At 43.0% G+C, this 27,567-nt stretch overlaps 1 protein-coding gene across 1 annotated transcript in view; it reads right to left on the bottom strand.

The window, feature by feature from the left end:
- The window catches only part of fbln1 (fibulin 1), a gene marked incomplete in the record, with an annotated part of 57,787 nt that overhangs the window by 19,476 nt on the left and 10,744 nt on the right, over positions 1-27,567 (bottom strand). The window contains 13 exon segments of the mRNA XM_036132498.1: positions 888-1,033; positions 8,982-9,105; positions 9,219-9,350; positions 9,531-9,650; positions 9,733-9,858; positions 9,963-10,088; positions 10,174-10,317; positions 11,268-11,405; positions 11,494-11,631; positions 11,791-11,877; positions 11,997-12,059; positions 14,144-14,303; positions 22,796-22,925. Of these exon segments, the coding sequence (XP_035988391.1) occupies positions 888-1,033; positions 8,982-9,105; positions 9,219-9,350; positions 9,531-9,650; positions 9,733-9,858; positions 9,963-10,088; positions 10,174-10,317; positions 11,268-11,405; positions 11,494-11,631; positions 11,791-11,877; positions 11,997-12,059; positions 14,144-14,303; positions 22,796-22,925 (1,634 nt within the window).

Raw genomic sequence — 27,567 nt, 5'->3', positions numbered from 1 at the left:
GCTCCACTTGTGAAAGTAAATCTGTTAAACTCTCTTTGGCATTAAGAGAGCAATTCTTAATGCAACACAGCCAGACAGGACAAGTTAAAAGATAAAGAAGATAACATTTTGGGTACTTTTGTGTAGTAATTATATAATAGCTTTAACACCTGGTGTTGAACTATGTGGTGAAAAAGTGTTTATGTCACTTTTTCAGACTGATAGATGCAATTAACTTATTTTCCTCATTTGCTCTTCAATTCTTTTAATCGGAGAATAACAAAAGGCTATTTCTTTGTGTTGTCAGAGAAATGATATTTAAGTGATTTTTTTTGTCACAACAGGTCTGGCTGTAATCAGGCCTTGGTGTGACAAGATAAATTCAACCAAACGATTCAGTTAAACTTGGTTCACTGTAGAATTTAAAAGGGGGAATGTTACTTTTTCTCACATGAATGAAATTAAAATCATATGAAAATCATATGAAAATTTTGGATCTACTCAGAAGCATTACATGAAAAATTGTTTGATGGACTGTAAGTTTTACCTAAAAGCAGAAAAAATAAATCTGTAAGGGTGCAATTACTTTCCCACAGCACTGTACAGTTGCATGGAGCTGGATTGTAATGAATAGGACACAAAATTGCTGCATTTAATTGGGTCTGCTTCGTTTTTATCTCTACAGCCGCCGGAGATTCATTGTAATGCGTAATAGTTGCATATTTCATGTGAATCTGTGTTGACTGCTAGTTTTGGCCCAGAAAAGAAACAGAACCTTTTCTGAATGAAAACGGCCTAATGCCGTTCTCTTCGGTTTTGGTACCTTTTGCAACCGTTTGTGTTCGTTTTAACCAATGTACCCAGTACAAAAACAGAGGAGGGAGAGAAGAAGAGGAACAGGTACCTACCTTCTGGCCTTGTGAACTCTCTGAAGGTGGGCAAGGAAATGAAGGTGTGGGAAAGGGAGAGTGTTGGATCCAGAATGCAGGCGATGTCATTGGGCTGGCAGGACTTTACACAGCGGACGGTGTCAGAGCGTTCAAGCCTTGGGGCTCTTAAAAAAAGAGAATAAAACATATACTCCAACAAAAATAACAAACACCAAAGGCCACCGATCTTAAGATGCCTTCTATTTCTGGCTTTCAGACTCAATTACCTTAGCTTTCTAAAGCTCACAATTACAAGCTAGTCTAGAGTTTTGCCCACTACATAATCAAGAACTCAGTGGGATTCCCTCAATGGCTGCTACACAAACACTGTCTGTTCAGGACAGCAAGGGTGCTGGATATAGCACTCGGCATTAGGAATAATCAGAATCCACGTGGTTAGGAAGAATAATAAACCAGGAATGGCCAAAACTCAGGCTACATCCAGACTTTATAGCTTGTGGAGACTCGCGCCGGCGTCGATGCTCTTCTGATGGCCTGTGTCAAGCTGTGTGGGAAATGAATTACTGCACTCACAAAGAATGATCCACAACCTGCTCAGGAAAAATATTTGGATTTGCTGAGCATCCCTTTGCTTCACATCAGATAATCTCCCGAGGAGGATTTATGTGGCAAGGGAATGTTCTAAAAGACTCCTAAATTGCGAGCAACATGACTAAACAACTCCCCGTCCTCTCCCCCGGGGGCAGCTCTCATCCTATTATTTAGGACTTTGTTTATTCCACAGACTAATCAGTGACAGGTCGGAGACACTGAAGGGCCTCCACTGGCTCCCAAAGCCAACGCCACCTGGAGCATCGCTTTTCACTTCCTGTCTGCCGCATGGGAGTTCGGGAGATGTTTTAAAGGCATTTACACCCTCGTAAATCAACACTTCGTCTATGAAACGGTGAGGAACTTTAAAAAAAAAAAAAGAATCCTTGATGTTAAATTAGGCCGCTCATGGTCGGCCTTCACAGAGGAGACTTGTCAGTGTGCGGTTATATCGGGTTACGAAAACATGAGAGTTGCCATGTATAGGTCAATTTAATGTGCACGGCCGGCCGTATAGCCACATGTGAGTCACGGGGCTGTGGATCTCCGGTGCTCCTCGGGGGACCCATCCGCCGCAGCTCAAAGCCCGAGGCCTGGTTTCAGTTGCTGCACTCCTTTCCTGGACAGCATGGAGAGGAGCCCCTGACGAAAAGTCAAGCCGCCACTATAGGGGCTTGTAATTAGCAATTAGCGGGTGGGTCCAAGTTTTGCTTTGGTCCAGGCCAAACCCACAAAATGTTCTACTAGTTTATAATACCGCTGCCTTTAGCCGGGCTCTGGAGGACGAGGTGAAAGCTGCTGAGGTAGGGAGCGAATTTATGAGAGGACAGCAAAGCGTGAAATGCCCCCTCTTGCAGCGCCTCGCAAAAATTCTCATGCCCCTTTTTGAACGTTTTTACATTTTGGAACCTTACAACAAAAATTCTTTAAAGTATTTTAACGGGATGCGATGTGATAAGCCAGATGATGTGCTGAATACATGTGAAGTGGATGGAAAACAACACCTGGTTTTCTTTACAAATAGAAATTCTAAAAAAAAAAATAATAATAAAAAGTGTAGCTCACGTTTGTATTAAGTCCCTCTGCATTTATAAACTACCCCGCAGAACCACCTTTGGTAGCAATTACAGCCGTAAGCATTTCGGGACATGTCTCCACACGCTTTTAATGTGCTGAGACAAAATCTTTTGGCCGTTTTCTTTTTGCGTGACAGTTCAAGCTCGGTCGACTGAATGCAGATGGTCTGTGAAGAGCGATTTTCAAGTCTCACCTGAGATAATGAATTAGATTCAGGTTGGACTTTGATTGGGCCATTCCTACTCACAAATCCGCTTAGATCTAAACCTTTCTAATGCAGCTTTGGATGTATGTTCGGGGTTGTTGTTATGTTGGGACCTTTGATTCTCAGGCGTAATAAACAAAGAATGTTCTGAAAGGGACTTAAAAGCTGCCCTGTTGAGAAATGTTCCCACCTGAGCTGTGGGTCTGTGCAGCTCCTCCAGATCTAACATCTTGGCTGCTTTAGTGTTCTGCTTGCTGGGTCCACTGATTTGGCTAATTGGCAATGTCTTCAGCAGTGACATACTGTTTCCATTGTCAGATAATGTATTTGACCCTATAGCCGAAATATTGTTTCATCGCCTTAATCTGCTTTGAACTTTAAAATAAGCTGATTCCTAACCTGTCTGCTGTGTTCCTTGGTCTGCATGATGCTATTTGTTCACTAATGTTCTCCAGCAAACCTCTGAGGCCTTCACAGAACAGATGGACTTAAACAGAGTAAATTACAAGGTGAAGCCTATGTACCAAACAGGTGGATTCTAAAAGCAATGATTTATTAGCGTAAAGATGGTGAATGCAAATGCAGTTTTCCTGTTTTTTTTTCTTTAACACTGAAAGCCATCTATCATATTACTTCCACTTGACAAGGATGTGCTATTTACTGCTGGTCTCGTCCATAAAATTCCAATAAAATACGTTGATATTTGTGCATGCAACGTGACAAAAGGGGGACGAACCCTTTTTGCAAGACGCTGAACATACAGGTGGGCACTTTAAAACAGGGTCAACAGAAAAATGTCCGCATTGGCAAATCAGTTTAACGCTCATCCATGCAAACATGCTTTCAGCCACATGAACACATGCACGTCTTCCTCGGCACTCCCCGCCTCACGTGGCTCAGCCGGGGAGAAAAAACCCCAATACCTACAGACCAGAAAGAAAAACAGTCTTTTTGGATAAAAGTGCTCTGGTCAAGCTTAGGGCCCTGTGTTTTTTTGGTAATTATTATTTATAGTCGGCACATTGATAACGCCCCAACACAAACACTGCAGGGCATCATTCATTTTGTGTGCGGTGATGTTGCTGTACCACAAATTGTGCAGACCACCGGCCAGAGCCCAGAGCCCCATAACTCAATGTCAAAGGGGAGGGGAGGGGGGGAAACTCTGCGTACCACCGGGTTCTTATTTTAAGGATATCCCCAGTAGGAACCAAGTGCATCCTCACGGGCCTGGCGGCTCAGGACAGAAGGAACACAGGACATCTGAATTTACAGTTAATAAAAGCCGCAGGCTCTGGGCAGCAGCCTCGCAACATGTCGAACTATTTATACTCATCCCCCACCCTCTCCCCCCCTTCCTTTACTGCTGCATCCCATCGCATGTCACTTACTTTCCCTGCTTTTGGATTATCTGTCTGCTTTGGGGTCTGCACCCGCAGTACGCAGTGGAAATCTTTGCATTTCCCATTAAATGTCATGGAAGCCAAAAAGATGTGCATGAAAATAACTGCTGCAGAGAGATGTCGATGCGGTGCACGGTGACTGACATGTGGGATGTGGGAGTGGCAATACATTAGGCCCAGTCGGGTTTATGAATGTAATTTGGTGGTGTAAAATTACTTTGACTTTGACCAAATGGGGAAAAATCAAGGTGTCTGCGTTGAGAGTACTGCTGTGTTTAGCTTATAAATGGCAAATCAGATCTTTTTGTTTAAAAAGCAATTTAATATGTACGCTTTATGGGATTTCTGTTTGTGAGTTACATCAATGCAGGCTGATCTAAAACGAATCATTTCAAGCAATATGCTAGGGTGGAATACTGGAGAATTTGCATGCACAGCTGCATTTTCTCTCTGCTGAAACCACTGGAATACAAAAAATGTGAAACCATGGGAAGGAGCTCTTCATGCCTACAACTGCGACTTGGCCTCCCGACCTAACGCCGCTAATCGCTGCATTTGATTAAAACCCCACAGTGCACCATTATCAAGAACAGGATCTGACTTGAACATGTGTTATTTCTATCTCAGATTTAATAGAAAAGTGTTCATCCAGCACCAAAACCATAAAACACTGCAGAATGTCAGACTTTATCATGCAACCGTCATCGACTCACTCACAAGGCATACTTGGGTCGTTACCGTTTAACCATTTACTCAGACCTAGGCCGCCACCTACAGTTGTGGCTTTGACAATGCATTAACCAAAAAGGAACAAATAAACACATCCTAACTTGTAATGTTCAAAGTTTTAGTTGAAGCAGTTGATAATGTAAAATACTGAAGACCAAAACGAATGTTCTTTTTTTAATAACTTTCTAAGTTTTTATAGAAGGTCAGAAAAAGATTATGGTGGGTGAGAGTACAAAAAGAAGCCATCTAAATACATTTATGTAAAAAAAAAAAGAAAAGAAAAACAGAGCAGTTATTCTGTCATAGTCCCATAATTTCAATTAAAGTCACAGTTACTAGAGACTGAGGGATTTTTTTAACCTTGTATTTAAAATGTTCCATAGTCATTTACTGTGATCATTTACAAAGTGTCATCCATGTTTATTGGCTCTTCTAGTAAAAATGTTTAAAAAGCCTTCAAATGAATTGATTGGTTCTTGCAGTAGCATAACATAGCATAGAAAATTGTTTAAAAATCCAACTTTTAATTTGATTGCATTAAATCAGTGGAATTATCATCCTAGTAATAAAAGCACTGTAATCGAAAGAATAAAACACTTCCACAAAAAGAATTAGTTATTGTGACAAAGAGTCATTTCCGCTGTTTAAAACTGTTAAAAACCAGGCTTGTCAAGTATCGAAGTGTTTCTTGCCACCACGCACAGTGAGCAGGACGGTAAGAGAGGCAAAGCATTTTCCAAAGATTGCTGGTAGTGACCTGTAGGACATTTTAATTATGTGAGATTCTGCAGTAAAAGGCGAATTTTCAGAACTGGAAACAAAAATTGGAGAAACAGAAAGATAGACTTTCGGCACGACCGGACAAACTCAAAAACTGTTTTCCCTTTTTATTTTTCTAATTGCATCACTAATTCTTAAGTGTTACCAGTTGATGCTAATTGCAACCCTCTTTTGCGTGGACGTTCTTGCTGAAGGAACAACATTTAAGGTTAGCTATCTTCAAAATAAGAGAGAAGCCAGCGTAGCGGAAAAATTGAATAAAAGCCATTTAAACGAGAACTGTTTTGCCTCCGGCTCAACAATCGGCTGTTCAGCTGGTACAACAGAGAGACAAAAAACCCTGAAAGGAGTTCAGCAAAGACACCCAGAGTGCTGAAAGCAAAACCGCTAAATTGCTGTTGCAACAGGTGGTTGCTAGGACATCACAAAAAGTTGCCTCCGCCCAGGTTTGGGGCAAGGCAACGGGCAACATATTCAGGCGTAAGAGAAAAGGCGCGGGCGACTGGCTGAATGAGAGAAGATGGGTCAGATTTTAAAGTAAAATTTGAAATTTATCGAGGGTCTAAACATCATACTAGATTCTAACTAGTTGGTGTAGTTTGAATTCTGAGTGTTTATGCAACCAACCATTTCATACATCGAGGATGTGGTAATTTTGCTGACTCACAGTCAATGTATACGTAACATAGAAATGTGCCACTGGTCAAAACAAAGGAAAACATAACTACTATTACTGGCAACGTAAAACATTTTTGTTTATAATAAGCAATACTGGTCACAAGTTTGAATAAAAAAATGTTGATCTTTTCTGTAACTTACACTGTTGTAAGTCTAAATATCAACATTTATCGGGCCTGCCTGAAACAAAAAACAGTTACTGACAGAAAGTCTCTAGAAATTTATGGCTAAGAGATTGTGTCAAGACATTTCAGGGTTCTAAATGATTGCATTCCTGGCGTACAGGGTGGTTGCAATGAGGGCACAAAACATAGCCATGGGGACACATCCAGGACAAGATTTGGTTTCCACAGTTTGCAACTTCCCAGATACTTAAAGCTATAGTTGGTAATCCTGTTCAGAAACGTGTTTTATTATACAGGGTGACATGGTCCTTCCACCCTGAGAGCAGTCAATACGTTATGTATTCAGAAAAAGAATCAGACCGCTGGGAGAGCTGCAGGACTGTAAACTTATAGTTTGAAAATGGCTGAGAGTCACAAGAAGCAAACTGTCTTACAAGTTCATGAGAAGAAGAGGACGGCCTCAGAAGAAAGAAATAAGACCAGAGTGGATTTGGGATGTTTTTTCACATGATCCTCCTGTGGAGCGGAAGAGCAGATAGGATGGTCTTGCGCATTAATCAAAAAGGGACTTGAGCATTTCTTACCTAAATTTCTGGAAAAATCGTCCACTCTACCTTTAAAAGTAGAGTGGACGTAATCACTTATTAGCATTACAGTCTTTGCGTATCGCTCAGTTCTGTATGTCCTCCAGAGTGGCGTACAGGAGGTTAGCTCATGTACAATTGCAGCCACTAAACATTTATTTATGATTTCAACCTGTGTTGGCAGTGATTGGGAAGTAAAGGACTATCCATTTTTAAGGGGATACATACAGAGACTGATGTTTACAGTTGCTAATGCTAACAGGGCTACTCATGCTAACGTTAATTTTAAAATGTCATTTTGTCTTTCCTTTAAAATACTAAAACATTTCAAACATTAATGATCCTCACATACATATCTGACATCACATTTGGCCCCTAATACGAATGATTAATATCAAAGTATTTGGAGTGCTCTTTATCACGGCACCTAAAGAGAAACCGGAATCAGCGAAAATGAGTTTAAACAACTCAAAGTGTTGAAAAAAAAAACAGGGACCGTAACCAGAGACTTCATAGCACTCTGATCGGTGCTATGAACTTATTTGAGGCTTTCTAAACATCTTTACTACGGGAGCCAATATTATAGAGACCTGTACCTTGAAGAATATAGTAGTCTACATCGTATCATCATTATTCTGTCAGACAAATTCTTTCCATTGTAAACTAACGTGTTTCATCCTTAATAGTCCTATGTTTATTCCTGGTGAGGGTTGTATGGTACTCTGGGCTCCTGCTGTGTGACAAACACCAGAATCTTAGCCAGGTAAATGGAGACTGTGCCGTAGCGGCGCAGCCTCAGCTCTAGGTCCAGCTGGAAATCCTGTGGCCTGTCGATGAGCCTCGCCACGGACATCACGCCACCGGTGGCCGTGCGCTCAGCCTTGAAGAACCCCCCCTCATTACCGGCAGTGAGAGCCACCTGGATGTCGTCGCCGGGCACCGTGTGGGAGGGGCCCATGCGGAAGATATTGGTGAAGACGGGAATGTTGGTGGGGAATGTGAGGTAGTAGTAGGTTATTCTCAAGGGCAAGATCGGGCACTCGACAGAGTCGTTGCAAAGCAAGCGTTCGCATCGACTGCAAGACCAGAGGGGTGGGGGGAGAGGGAGGGGAAAAGGTCGAGAGAGAGAGGGGGGGGGGGGTGGTTGTAAATGCCAATGACCATGCAATGCATGCAGTAAAAGAAACATGAGTTTTAACAGGGTAATGTCAGTTACGGTGCCCTCTGAGGGAACATGCAAGAGGTTCTGCTGTTTCAATACAAGGCCGAGGGTACAGTCTTGGTGAGAAAAGTGGCAAAAACGAAAAGTCAAAAATAAACATATCCATGTGCGTTTCGTCGTTCTTCTCAAAGAAGAGAACATGCACAAGCCAATTTCTTAAATCATTCCAACACGAAGCAGTCCGAGAACACGGGACAATGATTTCAACGTGGTCAATTTAATTCAGTTTCAGTTCGATCTGGTTTGTACGGCGCCAATTCACAACACATGTCGTCTCGAGGAACTCTACAAAGTTAACTCCGTCAAATCAAACAGACGGATTGCTTAAAATGTTTTCTGTCTAGGGAAACCCAGCAGATTGCATTGAGTCTTCGGCTTGCAGCATTTACTCCAGCATTCACCGCCCTGGGTGAGCATGCAGCCACAACAGACAGTCACCTGCATTGTGTCATTGGCAATGATTGTAGTTATTACTCCTGGCAGCTGGGTGACTGGATGGCTCAACAGAGCTATGACTGTGTAACTTTGGCAACTGTACTAAAGAGAAACTTAGCATTATTCTAAATTAGGAATAGGGACTGAATTAAATAGCCTCCTAAGACCTAACCGGAGCATTACAGAATGTGCGCCTCGTTGTATGATCTACGAAAGACCTGCTAATTTTGCCTTTGTTATAAGACAAACCAATTGCTAACCAGTTCAGCATTCAGATACTCACGTCTGTCCAACACGTCTGTAGTTACTGGGACATTCAAAGGAGAGGCACTTGTACCCTCCCTGTATGTTGAAGCAGCTCTCATTCTCTGTGCACGTGTGTATCCCCGTTACACATTCGTCAACATCTGGAATGCCAAGAAGGTGGAAGAAAAGGGCTTTAGAAACGTTCCCAGACTTGAATCCGCAAGTCGTCTACAGAAATCTAGCGACTAACGATAATCCGGCGGCAGAGGCTTACCCTGGCAGCTGCGCCCGTTCCCGGCCAAGGTGTAGCCGTTGACAGGACAGGAGCAGTGGAAGCTGCCTGGGGTGTTGTGACAGCGATAGGAGCAAATATGGCCTCCAGTAGGAAGGGCACATTCATCTATGTCTGCACAAATCGACAGAAACACATGAAAACAAGTCACAACAGGGTGTATATTCAGGAAAATCGATTACTTCTTCATTTTCTCTAAACATGTTATTCGGAGGCACCTCTTATTGCATTTGAGGACAATGACTTTAATCTTTGCCAAAGGCAGGAGTAAGGTGTGTCAGGGTCTCCGTTTACCTTCACACGTCATGCCATCGATGTCGCTGAGCTGGTAGCCTCGTCGACAGTAACACTGGTAGGAGCCGTACACGTTGGCGCATTCTTGACTGCAAGGGTTACTCTCGCACTCATTCAAATCTACGAAGAGAAAAGACGGTTGTGGAAGGTGCGAAGCGTTCGTCTTAGCGGATCGCTGGTCCTCCCTGAAGTACTTTCTCACCGTCACAATTCCTGCCGTCTTTAGCCAGTTTGAATCCCGTGGTGCAGCTACACTGGTAGGACCCTGGGGTGTTGTCACATTTATGAGCACACAGACGTCCAGGGTAGTGCCTGCACTCATTAATATCTAAAAAAAGAAGAAAAGATTGTGATAAATAATATAAGGGAGAAGATTTAAGTCTTCTTATCGTGGCTGCAACACTTTAGTCCAATGGACGGTAAAGCCTTTACCTTCACAGAGCCGGGTCATGCTGTTAAAGTTGTATCCAGCTTCACACTCGCAGCGGTACGAGCCCAGCTGGTTGATGCAAGCATGACCTACACAGACTTCTTCGGGTCCTTTACACTCGTCAATATCTGCAGAGACGCACGCAGACATCTGCCTCAGTTTGGTTGTCTGAAGGGCTAAAAGGCCTAAAGGAGGCGCTGTTTCTAGTCGTACCAATACAGCGCGTGCCGTCGTCGTTGAGGTGGTATCCCCGACCGCAGTTCACGGAGTTTCTCTGGCAGATGTAGGAGCCGACCGTGTTAACGCAGATCTGCCCTCTGTGGCACGGACTAGTCTGGGAGACGCATTCGTTGATGTCTGCAAAGACAAACGCAGACGTAATTAATTTATTGATTATGATGTCATTTCTGTCCTGGAAATGGGTTCTTTTTGGAGAATAAAGCTTTATAAGTTCCATCTTTTCTTATTTGCACTAATAGATGGGTCTGTAAATTTAAGTCAGAGGTAGCACAGAGATTTAGGAGGTTAATAAAAAGACAACTGTAGTTTTTATGCCATGTCAAGACACGTCTGCAGATTATTCAGTATGCCAGAGAACAGAAAGCAAGACTTTCAGTAGATAACAGGAAGTGTGAATGCAATATTAAAGGGTGCCTTAGTTTATCCTGCTCCATCTGTCATAAAACCTGCAGAATTTTTTGGCAAGCTTTGGCAGTCAGCGGGCAAGACAAAACATATCTACAGAGCATGAATGCATCACACCTGATATATAAGATCCAATCAAATGCTGCCTTCAAACAGTCCTTTGCGGTCTTAATGGTGCACATTTGTTATTCAATATATTGTGTAGCTGTACCACAAACTATGTAATGTATTTGTAAAGCTAGGTATAAGATGCCAAAGCCAGTTTAAAATGCCAGCTTTTGTCTTTCTTTTAAAACATTAGAAAAACACTTTTTTTAGCGATTGCTCTCACACAATGGGCATATCATCGCCTCTGTTCCTTATAAAAATGACTAATAAATGGACATTGCAGAAAGACTAGAAAACATATAGTTCATAGGTTCTGAAAAAGAAATCGGAATCAACTTAAATCTGTTTGTGAGAACGTCACAGAAAAACAAACCAGAGATGAAAAATCTAACATTATCAACATCATTCCTAAATGTCTGAAACACCTGATGAAGGGCAGCCATCTGCTCAGATAATAAAATATTTCTGCACTAATAAAGTTGCTGTGTTTTCACCCGATTTCCTCGAAACACCGGATGCTGTGCAGAAAACTCTTTACCAAATAATGGTCTCACCAATGCAGTTTCCCAGCGCGTCCTGGATGAAGCCACTGCTGCACGTGGTCTTAGGGACACAACGGAAAGAGCCCTGGGAGTTTTGGCACATGAACTGCTCACCACAGTTGTGGATGCCCGTCTCACACTCGTCGATGTCTGGAAGAAGTCGAGACAGAAAAGCAAGTTGACCCGCTGCACATTGACACCAGCCAAAGGAACGAGTGACAAGGACAACGCAGCCGACCTTTGCAGTTGTTGTTTTCAGTGAGCTCATAGCCGGTCCCACAGCTGACCTCTCTCATGCAGCGGAAGGAGCCCTCGGTGTTGATGCAACGCTCTCCGCCCCGACAGTTACTGGATCCCAGCAAGCACTCGTTGATGTCTGAGGAACCAACAGAACTGGCTAAATCTATGCTCTGTCACTGCATAACTTTCTATTTTATTTTATTTTTTCCATTGTCTGCTCTTCACACATCTCTTTATCTCCAAAATACTTGTCAAATCCTTCCCCTAAAGGGCGAACATAAACAAGATCATTTACCTTCACAGCTCCTCCCATCGGGTTTGAGTTTATAGCCTATCCTGCAGACGCAGGTGTCATTCCCAACACAGAGATGATCGCACTTTCCTTTGAAACAACACAGACCAGGAACGCTTGTTTGATAGCATAATAGCCACGAAGGCATCCATAAGGATAAAGCATTTGAGTCCGGACTATCACATTGGTTTTATCATCGCACCCCTTACCTTTGCATGCAGCGTCTGCCCCTGATGTACCTCCGTTTCGAGCGGTGTCATCCTTGTTGAGTACTGCATGAAACACAGTAAATAGATTGTGTTCATAGCTATGCAATGTAAAGGCCGCCTTGCTCTTGCAGTATTAGACTTTAGATCCATAATGTTAATACCTGTTCTAAAACAAGTCTGTGTACACAACCACTAAAACTTAAAAAAAGTGTGATTTTGTGCGATAGGCCCAGATGCCGTGCATTGTTCTAAGGTTGTTGTCCTGCTGAAAGACGAACCTCCACCCCAGTCCCAAGTCGTTTGCAGCCTCTGACAGTTGTGTTATTTAGCTGTGGGTATCTTCCCTTAGCTGTGATCCACAGTGGGAGCTGCAACCACCATGCTTTGCAGTGGGGATGGTGTGTTCAGGGTGTCGTGTAGTTTTAGTTTCCCCAAACACTTTATATTTTTGCACAAAGGCCCAAAGATTCCATGTTGGTCTCATCTACCCAGGGCATGTAGAAACTCCCGGCGGCCTCTTCGTGGGGCCTGGCCCCCCGGGGGTCGGCCGGGGCCCCCGTCGCGGGGGCGGGGCGCCCCTGGGGCCTCTGGCCCTCTGGGCCCATGGCCGGGACCACTTCAGCGGGGCTAGCTGCCGGCGGAGCCCACGGGCTCGTCCCCACGGCTCTTGAGGGCGTCGGCATTGCAGTGGCTGGGGGATTTCCTCGGGGTCGTCTCTGCTCCTTCCTTGGGGGGGGGGGGGGGGGTTGCAGATATCCTGTGTCGGCCCCTCCTGGGCGACCTGCTTTAGGGACCCCTTTGGGAGTCCGGGGTTACGGGTCCCCTGACGCCTGCCTCTGTGCTCGGGGAAGGTGGGTCTTCGGTTCTCCACAATCACTATCAAGCTATTTCTGGATAATCTTCACCTAAACTAGTGCACTTTCACATCTCCCACAGGTGCTGGGTCCCAGGTATTAAGTGTTCACTTATATACAGTAATCTTATAATTTATTTATTTATTTATTTATGTTTTTTCACTTTCTTTTTTCAAATATCACATTACACATGTCAGCTTACATAATAATATATATGATTTAGCAATGGCATCTAGGTGTTATTCGAGTGTATCTGTTGCTTTATGTCTGTTGGTTGTGCTGTTCTTTTTGTGTCTCTTTCCAGGTGATGGAGCAGACAAAGAAGGTTTTATCATTCTCTCCCTTTTATCTCCTCTTTCTTTCACCTCTACCCTTTTTTTTCTTTTCTTTCACTTTTTGTTCTTCCTTTACTCTCCCATTGTCATGTCCATATAATTTGAAATTCTCTTTGCAGGAATCATAATAAAGCTATTTACAAGCATAAATCAAGTGGAGCACTATGGCGAAAGCTGTTCGCTCCACTTGTAAAAGCAAAATCTGTCGAGCTCTATCTGGCATTGAGACATCAATTCCTATTGCCACATTGCTAGACAGGACACTGGAAAAAAAAAAAAAAAAAAAAAAAAAAAACATGTTTGCTGTCTTCTGCATGGCTTTTGGCAGACCGTATATGGGACGTTTTATGACTTACTAATTATTCTAATTAGTAATTAGAATTAATTAGAATCAACCAAATTACTACTGATTTAAGCTAAAATGTCCAAGATATTTTGAGTTATATCATCATTTTGTGTCTGATACATAATTCTATATAGTTTTGAGTCGTAGTTTCAGTGTCTTCACTGTGTGTCTGCAATGTAGAAAGACATCAAGACAAGGAAAAGCCATTGAATGAGAAAGATGAGTCCAAACCTTTCACCGGTAGTATGTCTTTAAATCCTGCATTAAGTTAAAAAAGTAATGTATTTGTGCTACATTTTAATATGGTGAAAATATGCTAATTTCAGAAGCAAAGTCTTCTTAATCAGCTCTAAGTAATATATTTTAGGAACCAATACATAAAAAATTGGTATAGGCTTTTTTTTAAACAATTTTTTTATGATAAATATTATTTCCTGCCATGCTTGTCATGTACAATGTTGATGTTTGTCCACAAGGGGGCAGTGAGGACTTAAATTTGCAACCAACGTTATAGTAGGAAATTTTGCACAGATTTTCTCCTTTCTTTCAGTTTGGTTTTCCCATTTATGCAAAATAATAGTCAGGATATACAAATTAGTAGTTTTTACCTACATTCAGACTGTCCAAGTTCTGCCGTCTGGTTGTCTAAGGCCCCAGCGGTGCAGCAGGCCCGTGATACCAGGCTGCACTGGTAACCTACAGACAGGTTGTGGTCACAGGGTATGTTCAGCTCGTGGGCTGCCTTTCCCAGAAGACAACAGTCACAGCACATCTGCAAAAAAGGGGAGACAAAAAACCCATTTGAGAGCGAGCAAATCACTCACGTCAATCCTGCAATTCTGCAAGGATGGAGAAAAAAACAACAGTATTGGTAATTCCAGTTGCAGCAGACTAAAGGCCAGGAATGAAAACAGGAAAGGCTAAATCAGAGGTGGAGGGCTGGTTGTTGAAATTTGGCAGGGACAGTCTGTTTAGACTTTTGATTAAATCTGTTTAAACTGCTTGGATTGGCCAGTTAGTAGAGCTCAAAATAGATAAAGAAGACTTGAGAAGATACACCAGCTGACATGCTTCAGAAAGACTAACAACCCGGACAGGAAGTCAGTAAGAAAAACATGCAGACAATGACGAGATGACATCATCCCCTCTGGTTGACGTGTGCTCAATCTATCACTATGACAGTCTGTAAGGAAGAGGAGTCACAGCGTAGGTTTAAATCTGAAACCTGCAGCTGAAGACAGTAGAGCGGCTGTGAGATCGTACGCAACACCAGAACCTCAAACATCTGGCTTTTTGTGCTGCTGGAGATAGACACTAGCCCAACATCCTTTCACATTTGTTGCTGCAGAATATTTTCACAATTAAAGACAGCAACGGATCAGATTCTGCCCTAAAACAAAGAGACGTTCAGATGGCATTCTGTTTCAAATGGAGGACTATAGATAAGTTGTCCTGTGTGGATTAATTAGGCGCGCTCATGTGGGAAATCAGTTGAGTTTTGGTATCCATGGACTTCAACATATTAACTAACAGACTTATTTTGACTGAAAAAACATAAATCTATTCATCTCCAGGTTGATTAATCCATACAAAAAATAGACAATGAATGATATTCAGAGTGCGTTCCCCCAGAAGGCTGCTCAGTGGCGCAGCTGGTAGCATTAATGCCTTGCATGCTCTCCCAGTGCATGTGTGGGGCCTCTCCAGGTACTCTGGCTTCCACCTGCAGTCCAGAAACATGACTGTTAGGTTATTTGGCGTATCCAAATAAGGCATTCCTCAAATGTCGTCAAATTACTGAGTTTAGCATGCGTTGCGGCCATCTTGTGGTCGTGCAAACAGAGCGGTAACAGATCTGTCCTGAATATCGCCGACAGACATAGTATGGCAACAACAAAACACCGCTGCATTGGTATCTGCTTTTTTCCACCGAATCTTTGCCGAGAAATGTCAGTGTCGGATACAATCTTGTAACTTAGAGGATTTTACAATGGAGCCTGACCTCAGACACCTTTGTGAGCGTTTATTGGGCTTTTTCCCAGCAGCATGAAAACTTCATACAATCCATAAGGGCTGTTCATGTGAGCTTCAGTGTTGCATAGTCCGCTTTGGGCTTTTCCTTCTCTAAAGTCGCTTGCAACATTCGTGAGGTTGCAGTTTCTTGGGGTTGTTTTTGAACGTGAAGCCCCCCCCCCCCCCTCCCCCCCTCCCCCCCTCCACTTCGACAACCATTTCAAGAGCAGGAAAAGTCCCGGTGAGTATAAATACCAGCTAAATGCATGCATTTGTGATGATTAGAAGCGGCATCTGTATTACAGTGGTTTGTTTGGTGCGTTTTGGCCATTTTTCATGGAGAAAGTCGCTTGTTTCTCTCACAGAAATCTTGTTTGTGTGAGTTTGCGGAGGTGTGTGTGTGTGTAAAGGTGAGATGGGATGTGAGTGTCAGATTGCAGCGGGATGATTGACTTTGCAACTTTAGAAAAGAAGCTGTATTTAAGTCTATTATTTGCATCAAGCCCTATAATAATTCAAAACATAGGCCTGTAATAATGTATTTTTCTCTTAGTATTAGGTATCATTTTACTCTGATTCAGCGGGTTTCTTCCTTGCGTTTGTGAGAGGACAGCCTCTCCTACCTTTCTAATACCACATTCTTTCTGCTCATTTTGAGTTCTATGCGTTTCAACCAACGTATAAGCTGTTCTGCACTGAGTTTCTTGATTAAAGCAGGTTGAAATTAAGCTCCTGGGATGTTGTGATCTTTCAAAATGATTCATATTGTGGATGTTGCCATTCCAGTTTGCACTCTTCTTGCATGACCAGCTGGGAAACCCGGGCTGTCCCCGGGCAAATGTGATGTCATTTGAGGAATGTCCCATTGCCATCAGGTATGAATGTATGTTTGTTTGTCCTGTGTTGCATTGTGACCAACAGGGGACCTATTCAAATCTTGTTCCTTACCAATTTGCTCCCACTAAAGAAACCCAAACAGGCTTTCCAATTGTACAAAAAGTACAACCAAGAAGCATTTATGCAACAGAGAAATAAATAACACAACACTAATTTTCTTTCTTTACACCATCAGCCACATACCCCTATGGGAAATGTGGATTCATCAAACAATGTTAAGAACAATCTACAGTGGACAGTTTCTGGAGTCAGTTTTAGAAGTAGTTGCTTCTAAAACACTGCAAATAGTGATCATAAAATCAAAGACAGACAGAGAGGTATGGGTGCCCTCACTACCATTTAGAGATAAAATGTACAAAAAGATTCTGCATCTTTTATGTTGGTGTTAGTGTATAATAGAGAATTATAATGATTATGTGATTTAGTCGCATTTAAAAAGAATCCATGCCAGTGGATTGCCTTATTTTATTTCCATTCAACAGTTTAAAACTGGTCACTAAAAGATACATATACGGTTCCCAATATCATGATCACCTTTGAGTAAGGCAATCCTATAATCTAGGACACCCTCTGTTACGCACTACCTCTGAAGAGCATTTAGGTACAAGCCCGAACTACAAAGTTGATCAGGCAAGGACAAGCTGCTCTGCAGATAATCATCTCAAAACAACGCACAAACCTGCAGGGCCCCTCTTTAAAGGAATTGATTTTTCTCCAGATGTGTTCATGGGTAAAATGTTGTGAAAACAGAGTGGGTTGATTTAAGTGTGGATGGAGACACAGAAAAACTAAACATTGGTGAGCCTAGCTCTAGTCAGATCTGAATCTATAATTTGTCAGACAGCAACAAACTCAGTTCCTCCATGGCATGGCATGCCTCATCCTGCAAATGCAGACAATAAACAAATAAAGTACATTCAGTTTCAATTCATTTTTTTTTTTTTGGTATTATCTCTTTGATTAAAAAGAAACTAAATGTATTCAGAGTACGTGCTCTGAATAGTTTCTTAAAGGGATCCATGATTACTTGAACATGTTGGCCTAAATATGATGTCATTTTCCTAGCAACCTAAAAAATGCTGTTTGTCATACGTAAAAACTCATATTTACTTAAAAAAATTGTATATCCTTTGTTATATTTTTTACCCACGGAGGTTGACATTTTTTCCACATGTGCAATGCATGCTGGGTTTATGACGTGGTTAGGTCCTACTGGACTGCAACCTACAGGGTGACCCGAATTGTTTCTTTATTGCGATTGACTGGTGTAAATTTAGACAATGCCACATGGTGTGCTGTTGGCTGTAATTTCGATAAACAAAAAACAGAAAAGTGAGATTAGTCTTCATCGCTTCCCTCATGAAAGAAATTAAATTGCAATGAGAAAAAGCTGTTGGAAGAGGACAGTTTCAGAATGACCCACATTTGTGCTCTCAACACTCTCCAGAAGACTTTATGTCATTTGTACAAACAAAATTGATGAAGGAGCTAACAGGTGGACATTACCCTCACAAGCTAAAACCAGCTGCAGTGCCGACTATTTTTAGCCATAAAGCGCCTAAACCCCGCCTCCTTGTGACAGAAAGACGCTGGGAGAAACATCAGAGATGGGCAACGCTGGAAGCCCTTTTAAATAACGAAGGTACTGCACCGCTGCTAGTACCGAAAGTGAAATCACGGACCCAACCCCGGATCAAAGACCAGACCCTAAACACGTGTTAACACTGTCCTACGAGTGGTACGTGTCATTCATCGTTTAATTTTTATTATTATTATTAATTATTATTATTTTTATTATTATTATTATTATTATTATTATTATTATTATTATTATTATGTTGTTGTTGTGTTGTTGTTAACAGTTTGAACACACTCTGGTTCAAACTGAAAAGGCTTAACGTTACTTATTGCTGTTTTGGCCACAATGCATTGCAGTGTAAACAACATGGCAACGTCCATGTGACAATATTTGATTTAAATTTATAAAAACTAAACATCTTACCTATTTTTGCTGCGTTGTTTTTACATCTAAAACAGATATTTCTCAAATAAAGTCTATTGTTACAACTAATCGTGGATCCCTTTAACAATATGAAGTGCAGGTAGCAAAAGCGTTTTTAGGCGGGTTTGCTTCTCTGGAGCATTTAAGTGTTACCACAACAAAATGAAAAACTCTAGTGCTTACACTAATGTCAACATTTTTCACATTTGTCACATTATACCCACCAACTTCAATGTATTGTATTAGGATTATATTTAACAGACACTTAGACCTACATTATAGTGAACTAGAACAAACAGAACACGCAGCTTTTGGAGTATGTCTCTATCTGCCTTGCATGTCTTCATGTCATAGTTGAGTTTTGTCTTAGTTTAGGTTCTGTCTTAGTTTTGGTTTAGGTCATAGTTTGGGTTTTGTTCTGGTCTGATTTTGTTCTTTGTTTTATGTCATCAGTTCTTCTGGCCTGCTTAGAACTCTTCTGTCACCAGCCTTTAATCAGTCACCTCAGTTCACCTGCCAGCATTCTGTCAGCTCACCTCACCACCTATCTGTTTGCTTGTCACTTCCCAGCTGATAGACGCCCCTTTGCTAGCGCGGAGCCACATAGAGTAACTTCACATAGCGGTCCTCCAGCAGCAGCACCCAAGCAGCCAGGTAACCAAGCCAGCTGGGTGACGGTTCATAGGAAGCATAGGTCTATATTTCAGCCCCCAGGCTAGATGTCTTTGTTAATGGTATGACTTCCTCATTGCGTTCTGCATTAGACAATGTAGCTCCCTTAAAAAAGGTGATTATTCATAGGAAGCTGGCTCCCTGGTTTAATTCAGAGCTGCGTTCCTTGAAGCACAATGTTAGGAAATTGGAGAGAAAATGGCACTCTACACACCAAGAGGATTCCTACCTAATCTGGAAAGTCAGTGTATTGTTTTATAAAAAAAGACCCTTCGCAGAGTTAGAGCAGCATATTTTTCATCATTAATTGAGGAGAACAAAAATAATCCTAGATTTCTCTTCAGTACAGTTGCCAAATTTACTCAGTGTCACAGCTCCGTTGATCCATCCATTCCCTTAGATCTTAGCAGTAATGACTTTATGGGGTTCTTAATAAATAAAATTGATTCCATTAAAAATAAAATAATTGGCATCCTCCCAAATATGATTACCTCGTCCTCGGCAAGTGAGGCAGCGTTGGAGGAATCTTTAGAACCTGCGCAGTGTTTGAACTGTTTAGAAGCAGTAGAGCTTTCTGAGCTATCTAAAATGTTAGCGTCCTCTAAACCTTCTACCTGTATGTTAGACCCAATCCCAACAAAGTTGTTTAAGGAGGTATTGCCTTTGATCAGTGGCCCTATTTTAGACATGATTAATATATCCTTAGTAAATGGATATGTACCGCAGGCTTTTAAAGTAACTGTTATTAAATCTTTACTTAAGAAACCATCTCTTGGTCAAGATGAGTTAGTAAATTACAGACCTATATCTTGTCATGGTTTAGTTTTGATCTAGTTTTTTTCCTGTTAGTTTCCAGTTCCTCCTCCTCCTGTCACTCATCTTACCCTCCACTCCCTCTGCAATCAGTCACACCTGTTGGACATTAATTAGTCAGACTCACTCCACCTGCCAGCCTCCCTACATAAGCCTCCCTCAGTCTTCTCTTCCCTGCCGGTTCGTCATCAGTCTCCACTCACTTCATGTCTGTCAACCTGGTTTGTCCCTGCTCGCTGCTGGAAGCCTGCCACCTCTGTGTTTCACCTAAGTCAGCAGCTGGATTTTCCTGTCCCACCTCTCTGCTTTAAGTAAGGCCTGTTTAAGCTGTTGGATTTGCCCGTCTCCTCTGAGCTTCAAGTGAGGCCTCTGTTTGCTGCTGGATAGTGATGGGTCGATGAGGCGTTATGAAGCGTTTCGACACATTGCCAAACTGTATTGATACTGTGCCGATACTGTGTCACTGAATACTGACACCTGCTGGACCTTAAAAATCCCTACAGGCAACCTGGTTGACAGAGTTAACTGACACTGATTTGATGATTACAATACAATTTAAATCATTGTATGTTGCATTGTATTATTTTATATTTTCATTTGAATTAAACATATATTAGATTTTTTTAGATACAGTCAATAAATAATGTGAACGAGGATGCTTGTGGACTGGCTTTTTTATTTATTTTTTTTACAAAGTTTTTGCTGCCATGTCCTTTGAATGCCCCCCCCCCCACACACACACACACACACACACACACACACACACACACACACTCCCCCTTTTGTGTTGAATGAGTGACGTGTGAGGAAACAGCTTTAATTCTCCATCACATAACTTTCATATCGCGTTGACTTTTTCAACAATTCTCTCTTGCGGTTTTCAACACCCACGGCATTGTTTCTTATGGTTTAATATTGTCCATATGCCTTCGTTAAAGACTTCTAATTCTACTCGTAGGACATGCGTACTTCCAACCTTATTTCCTGTCATTGCCATGGTGAATCACGTTATTTGCTTCCAGTGATTGTGCTTTTTTTCATGCTCATATTCCCGTTCAATGGTTGATCGGGCACTGTGTTTAGTTACCTGACTGATATCTGTTCTGAAATCGGAAATGCTGAGTATGACAAAGGGAGGAAGAACTACTTAGAGTAGCAGCTTTCTACTAAGGGTAGATCAGCCGTTTTTTCTGAAACGACGCTCAGAACAAAGACGCACAGCGCAACCCGCCCAACCATAAAGGCGTCTGCCCAACCCATCCATCAGTGGTGCGCTCCGATCAGCACCTGGCGCTCACAGAGCGAGACTGTGTGCAAAATGGTTAAAATTAACCATTATTAACCGTTATTTTGTTTACAGTTCAGCTTGGATTTTATTTACCGTGCAGCATAGCTTTGCTGTGCGCGCTGCTGTGCGCAAATGCACACGCGTGCAGCTTAGAGGGAACAGAAACAGTTTGGCGCGTCAGTCAGTTCGAAACAGTTCCTGTATCGGTCACGTGACCTTTTTTGGTTTTGCTCTATGAGCTCGACACATGCGCCAACGCATCGGTGTTGCCGGACCCATCACTACTGCTGGATTCTCCTGCCTCCTCTGTGCCTTGAGTAGGCCTCTGCTGGCTGATGGAATATCCTGCTTCCTCTGAGCTTCAAGTAAGGCCTCCGCTAACTGTTGGATTTTCCTGTCACCTCTGAGCTTCTATAGGCCTCTGCTGGTTGCTGGATTATCCGGCTTCCTCTGAGCTTCAAATACTCCTTTAGAGATCCAGCTCTGTTCTCCTGTCACCTGCAGACAGCCAGCTCCTACACCCATCTCCTCCAGTCCAGTAACAGACTCTGTTGTTCTTCATCCAGTATTCATTGCTTTCAATAAACTGTCTAAACAAACTCTGTGTGTGCTTTGTCCGGGTTCACGATGACAAATCGTGACATATCTAATCTTCTTTTCCTATCTAAAATTCTTGAGAAAGTAGTTGCTAATCAACTTTTTGAACATTTACAAAGTAATGACCTACTTGAAGAGTTTCAGTCAGGCTTCAGAGCTCATCATAGCACTGAAACAGCTCTAGTGAAGGTCACTTTTATTCTCATGGCCTCAGATAATGGACTTGTGTCTATACTTGTCCTGTTAGATCTCAGTGCTGCATTTGATACAGCTGATCACAATATTCTCCTACAAAGATTTGAGCATACTGTAGGGATTAAGGGAAAAGCAATAGGCTGGTTTAAATCGTATCTGTCTGATAGATTCCAGTTTGCTCATGTTAATAAATCTTCAAACTCTAGGGTCACTTGTGGAGTACCACAGGGTTCAGTATAACAATATAACACTCTGAAGCTTTAATGTGGCAAAAATGTGTTCAAGGGATCTGAATCACTTTGCATGGCACAACAGGGAAGGATGTCCTTTGGAGATGTGATTATGCCGCATGGATGCAAAAGCAAAGCAGCAACCCAACACAAACATATACATATTTTCCAGCACCGGCGAGGAGGTTTGATCCTTTGGGCTCATTTGCAAAACCTGGACACCTTGTAGACACTGAGTCAACCATGAATTCTTCTCTATACGTTTATAAGTTTATTAAAGTCAAATCTGAGGTCATATGTTCACCAGCTCAAGCTTGTCCCAAACATGCCACATGGCTTCATCTCTGACTGAACGGTTGAAAAGAATCAAGGTTTTGCAATGGCCCGGTTTCCTTTTAGACCTCAGCCCGTTTGAAATGCTGTGACAGGGTTTTAATGGTGCTGTGCAAAACAGAATCTGTCTCAACAGAGCGTATACTTAGGTTCTCTGTATTCTGATGGCTTGCATGATTTGTAAGTCGCAAAGCATTTAATGCCAAACACAGATACAAACGAACCTTTGTTGTCTTGGACTCACAGGTGCCAGCGAGCAGAGAATCACAGACTCCCTGGTCTTTTGCCACGTTGATGCCAGTGGAGCACATGTTATGCTCCAGAACTGACACACAGCACTGCTCCTGTGCTATCCTGCCAAAAGGAGGGGGGAAAAAAGCTCAAAATCGTGGTGGTGCACTTACAGTCACTTCTGTCAACACACTCTATGCAGCAAATCAACTCTGTCCCACTAGGAAGGGATTTTATGCATTTGTTTTGAAAGTTGAAAAATATCTGTTAGTCTGAGGTGGAGAGTGTGTCACCCTAGGTGGCAAATGCTGTGTTTTATTTATGTTTGCTTTTTTTTTTGTTACCTGACATTACAAAAGTATTCCCAGCTCTTCATCCTGAGAGGGAGAAAGCCCTTGCTAAAATAAATCCCTGCCTTCGAGTGCTGGTTCCTTCCCCTGGTTGGATTGACCTTGACTCACTTTGATTCAAATATAATTCCCATTCTTTTTCAAACTTAATAATAGCACAACCATAGAATTTAATGTTTTTTGTTTGAATGCTATGTAATGGACAACACAAAGTGCATAACTGGAGTGGAAACAAAAGGATACATGGTTTTCTTTAAAATAAATAAATAAATAATATATATATATATATATATATATATATATATATATATATATATATATATATATATATTAAGTCAATTACAGCAGCAGCTTTTTTCGGGTACGTCTCTACCAACTTTGCGTAAATAGAGATTAATAATTGTGTTCATCCCTCTTTGTCAGAAAGCTCGGGCTTAGTCAGGTTTGATGTAGAGCACTTGTGAGCCACAATTTTCAAGTATTGCTTCAGATGTTATGCTGAATTTAGGTGTATACTTTGACTCTGGCTCTGGCTGTATGTTTAAGGTTGTTGTCTTGCCTCAAATGTCTCAAGCCTGGCTGTTTTCCTTAGGGTTGGATTTCCAGCAAAAGATGAACCTCCACTCCAGTCCTAAGGCTCCCTCTAACAAGTTCTTGACCAGAATGTCCTTGTATTTAGCTCTTTTCAGATGCCTATCAAGCTTCCCTACAACTATTTAGTGTTCGCCTAGCACATAGAATCCCAATAAAATGCATTGAAGTTTTTGGCTGTAATGATAGAAAATCTGAAAAGAGTTATGAATGTTTCTGCAATGTGAGTCAGAGCAAGTTATCAGTAGAGCAAACCCCTCGTTTTAACTAACTGCCTGATTCCAGTCAGAAAAGGAGGGCTGGCCACTATTGTGACTAACAGTTACTGGCAAATGCAGTTTCTTGCACCATCAGCAGGACATGAATCAGCAAGACAACTATTAATAAAATCAGCGACATTGTCCTACAAAGTAGTTTTAGAAAACTATGACAGCTCAGTTAATAATATGTTCATACAGAATTTATGAATATAATTAGTATCAAAAGCAATATTCAAAACAATTATGACACAATACAGAGCAGTTACCCAATGTCTGAGTTCAGCTTAGATTTCATTATGTTTTCTAGTGTTGTCTCACAGTCCTGCCCAATGAATAAAGAGAGACGAGCCATTTCTGTTCCAGTTTAGATCTGTCTCACTGCTGCTTTACAAGAAAGAAACTATAAACCCTCATATTGTTATTATCTCCTTTCCAGCAATCCTCTCTATTAAATTTTACAGGAAATCCCTCCCCCAGTGGCTGTTTTTGTTATGGACCCTATGGTAAGCTGCCCAGGGCATCTTTAGAAAGAGGGGCAAACACCAGATAGAAAAACATAACTAACTTGTCAAGTTTGCGACGAAGAGGTTTTGTATTGTTTTTCTGCATATCAAATTAATGGGGAGTTGATGTTGGCATGTAATCTTGCGTGCTTTGTGCAGGACTTCTCTGAATTTTGCTCCAGCCCAGACCATCAGAGTATTTTCTCCATTTTAGAAGTATCTATTTATTTATTAATTTTTTTCATATTTACATTAAGGCCGCTGTTATCCCTCTGTGGTGTAGCAGGCTAAAGCCTGGTTTATGCTTGAACCATCCGCAAGGGCCAAAAGTTTAAACTCCCTGCATTTAGGAAAAATCCTAACTACGCAGACAGTACTGCGTGGAAAAATATGGCGGACGAGCAAGCCCTCCTTCTGGCAGAGGTTCGTAAATATAGATATCTTTATGATTCGGCCCATAAAGATCAGCGCATGTCATGCGACCGCATGTCTTGGACACTCGGGTGAAGAGAGGGGCGGAGCTTTCCACCAACCACTACCTGGTGGTGAGCTGGCTCCGATGGTGGGGGAGGAAGGCAGTCAGACCTGGTCGGCCCAAAGGTATTGTGAGGGTTTGCTGGGAACGTCTGGCAGAGTCCCCCGTGAGACGGAACTTTAAGTCCCACCTCCGAGAGAGCTCTGAACACGTTCCAAGGAAGGTAGGGGACATTAAGCATGAGTGGACAATGTTCCGTGCCTCTATTGTTGAGGCGGCTAGTCGGAGCTGTGGCCGCAAGGTTGTCGGTGCATGTCACAGCGGCAACCCTCGAACACGCTGGTGGACACCAGCAGTAAGGGAAGCTGTCAAGCTGAAGAAGGAGTCCTATTGGGCTTTATTGGCCTGTGGGACTCTGGAAGTAGCTGATATGTACCGGTAGTCAAAGTGGCAGGCGGCTTGGCTGGTCCCTGAGGCAAAAATTTGGGTGTCGAAAGAGTTCAGAGAGGCCATGGAGAATGACTTCCGTACAGCTTTGAGGCAATTCTGGCCCACTATCCAGCGTCTCAGGAGGGGGAAGCAGTGCAGTACCAACACTGTTTATAGTGGAGGTGGTGTGCTGCTGACCTCAACTTGGGACGTCGTGTGTCAGTGGGTGGAATACTTTGAAGACCTCCTTAATCCCACCAGCATGTCTTCCATTGAGGAAGCATAGCCTGGGGACTCTGGGTCGGGTTCTCCCATCTCTGGTGATGAGGTCACCGAGGTGGTAAAAAGCTCCTTGGTGGCAAAGCCCCGGGGGTGGAGGAGATTCGCCCTGAGTACCTTAAGGCTCTGGATGTTGTGGGGCTGTGTTGGTTGACGCGGTTCTGCAGCATTGCGTGGACTTCGGGGGCAGTTCCTCTGGATTGGCAGACTGGGGTGGTGGTCCCCCTATTTAAAAAGGGGGACAGGAGGGTGTGTTCCAACTACAGAGGAATCACACTCTTAAGCCTCCCTGGTAAGGTCTATTCAGGGGTTCTGGAAAGGAGGGTCCATCGGATAGTCGAATCTCGGATTCAGGAAGAGTAGTGTGGTTTTCGTCCTGGCCGTGGAACACTGGATCAGCTCTACACCCTCAGCAGGATCCTGGAAGGGGCATGGGAGTTTGTCCAACCAGTCTACATGTGCTTTGTGGATCTGGAGAAGGCATTTGACCGTATCCCCCGAGGGATCCTGTGGGGGGTACTCCGAGAGTAATGTAGGCTGTTAGGTCTCTGTATGACCGGTGTCGGAGTCTGGTCCACATTCCCGGCAGTAAGTTGGACTCGTTTCCGGAGAAAGTTGGACTCCGCCAAGGTTGCCCTTTGTCACCGATTCTGTTCATAACTTTTATTCTAGGCACAGCCAAGGTGTTGAGGGGATCTGTTTTGGTGGCCTTAGGATCGCGTCTCTGCTATTCGCGGATGACGTGGTTCTATTGGCTTCATCAGGGCATGATCTACAGCTCTCACTGGAGCGGTTTGCAGCCGAGTGTGAAGCGGCCGAGATGAGGATCAGTGCCTCCAAATCTGAGACCATGGTCTTGAGCTGGAAAAGGGTGGAGTGCCTTCTCCGGGTTGGGGAGGATGTGCTGCCCCTAGTGGAGGAGTTTAAGTATCTTGGGATCTTGTTCATGATGAGGGGAAGATGGAGCAGGAGATCGACAGGCGGATTGGTGCGGCGTCTGCTGTGAAGCGGGCGCTGTACCGATCCGTTGTGGTAAAGAGAGACCTGAGCCAAAACACAAAGCTCTCGATTTACCGGTCGATCTACATTCCTACCCTCATCTATGGTCATGAGCTTTGGGTCATGACCGAAAGAATGAGATCCCAGATACAAGTGGCCTAAATGAGTTTTCTCCATGGTGTGTTTGGGCTCTCCCTTAGAGATAGGGTGAGGAGCTAAGTCATCCGGGGAGGACTCAGAGTAGAGCCGCTGCTCCTCCACGTCGAGAGGAGCCAGTTGAGGTGGCTCGGGCATCTGGTCAGAATGCCTCCTGGACGCCTCCCTGGTGAGGTGTTCCGGGCACGTCCCACCCAGGGGAAGACCCAGAGGGAGACCCAGGACACGCTGGAGGGACTATGTCTCTCGGCTGGCCTGGGAACGCCTTGGGATTCTCCCCGGAAGAGCTGACCCAAGTGGCTGGGGAGAGTGACGTTTGGGCCTCCCTACTGAAGCTGCTACCCCCATGACCCGACCCCGGATAAGCGGAAGAGAATGGATGGATGGAAGATCAGCGTGATCAACAAGTTGTTAGCAATTCCGGGACAGGAATCACCATCACTCTTGTGAGGAAGTATGAGGCTTTAAAATGTTGGAAACAACAGTGTTTTCTACTTCTGTGTGTAGTGGGGTGTAGTATCTTTGACGTAGGAGCACAACGCTGCCCTCTATAGTCTCGGAGAATAGGGCTACTTCGGAGGAAAAGCCACACAGAGCATAAATGACCACCCATCTAATTTCTGGTGGAACACACCAGTGTCAAGCATAAACCAGCCTTAAGCCCACGTCTTTGATATGGGTGACTAAATTTCCAATCCCAGTTGCATCAGGAAGGGCCATTCA

Source organism: Fundulus heteroclitus, unplaced genomic scaffold (assembly GCF_011125445.2).
Source record: "Fundulus heteroclitus isolate FHET01 unplaced genomic scaffold, MU-UCD_Fhet_4.1 scaffold_52, whole genome shotgun sequence".
In the NCBI taxonomy this organism is placed as follows: Eukaryota; Metazoa; Chordata; class Actinopteri; order Cyprinodontiformes; family Fundulidae; genus Fundulus; species Fundulus heteroclitus.
This window is presented reverse-complemented; position numbering and strand designations above follow the sequence as displayed.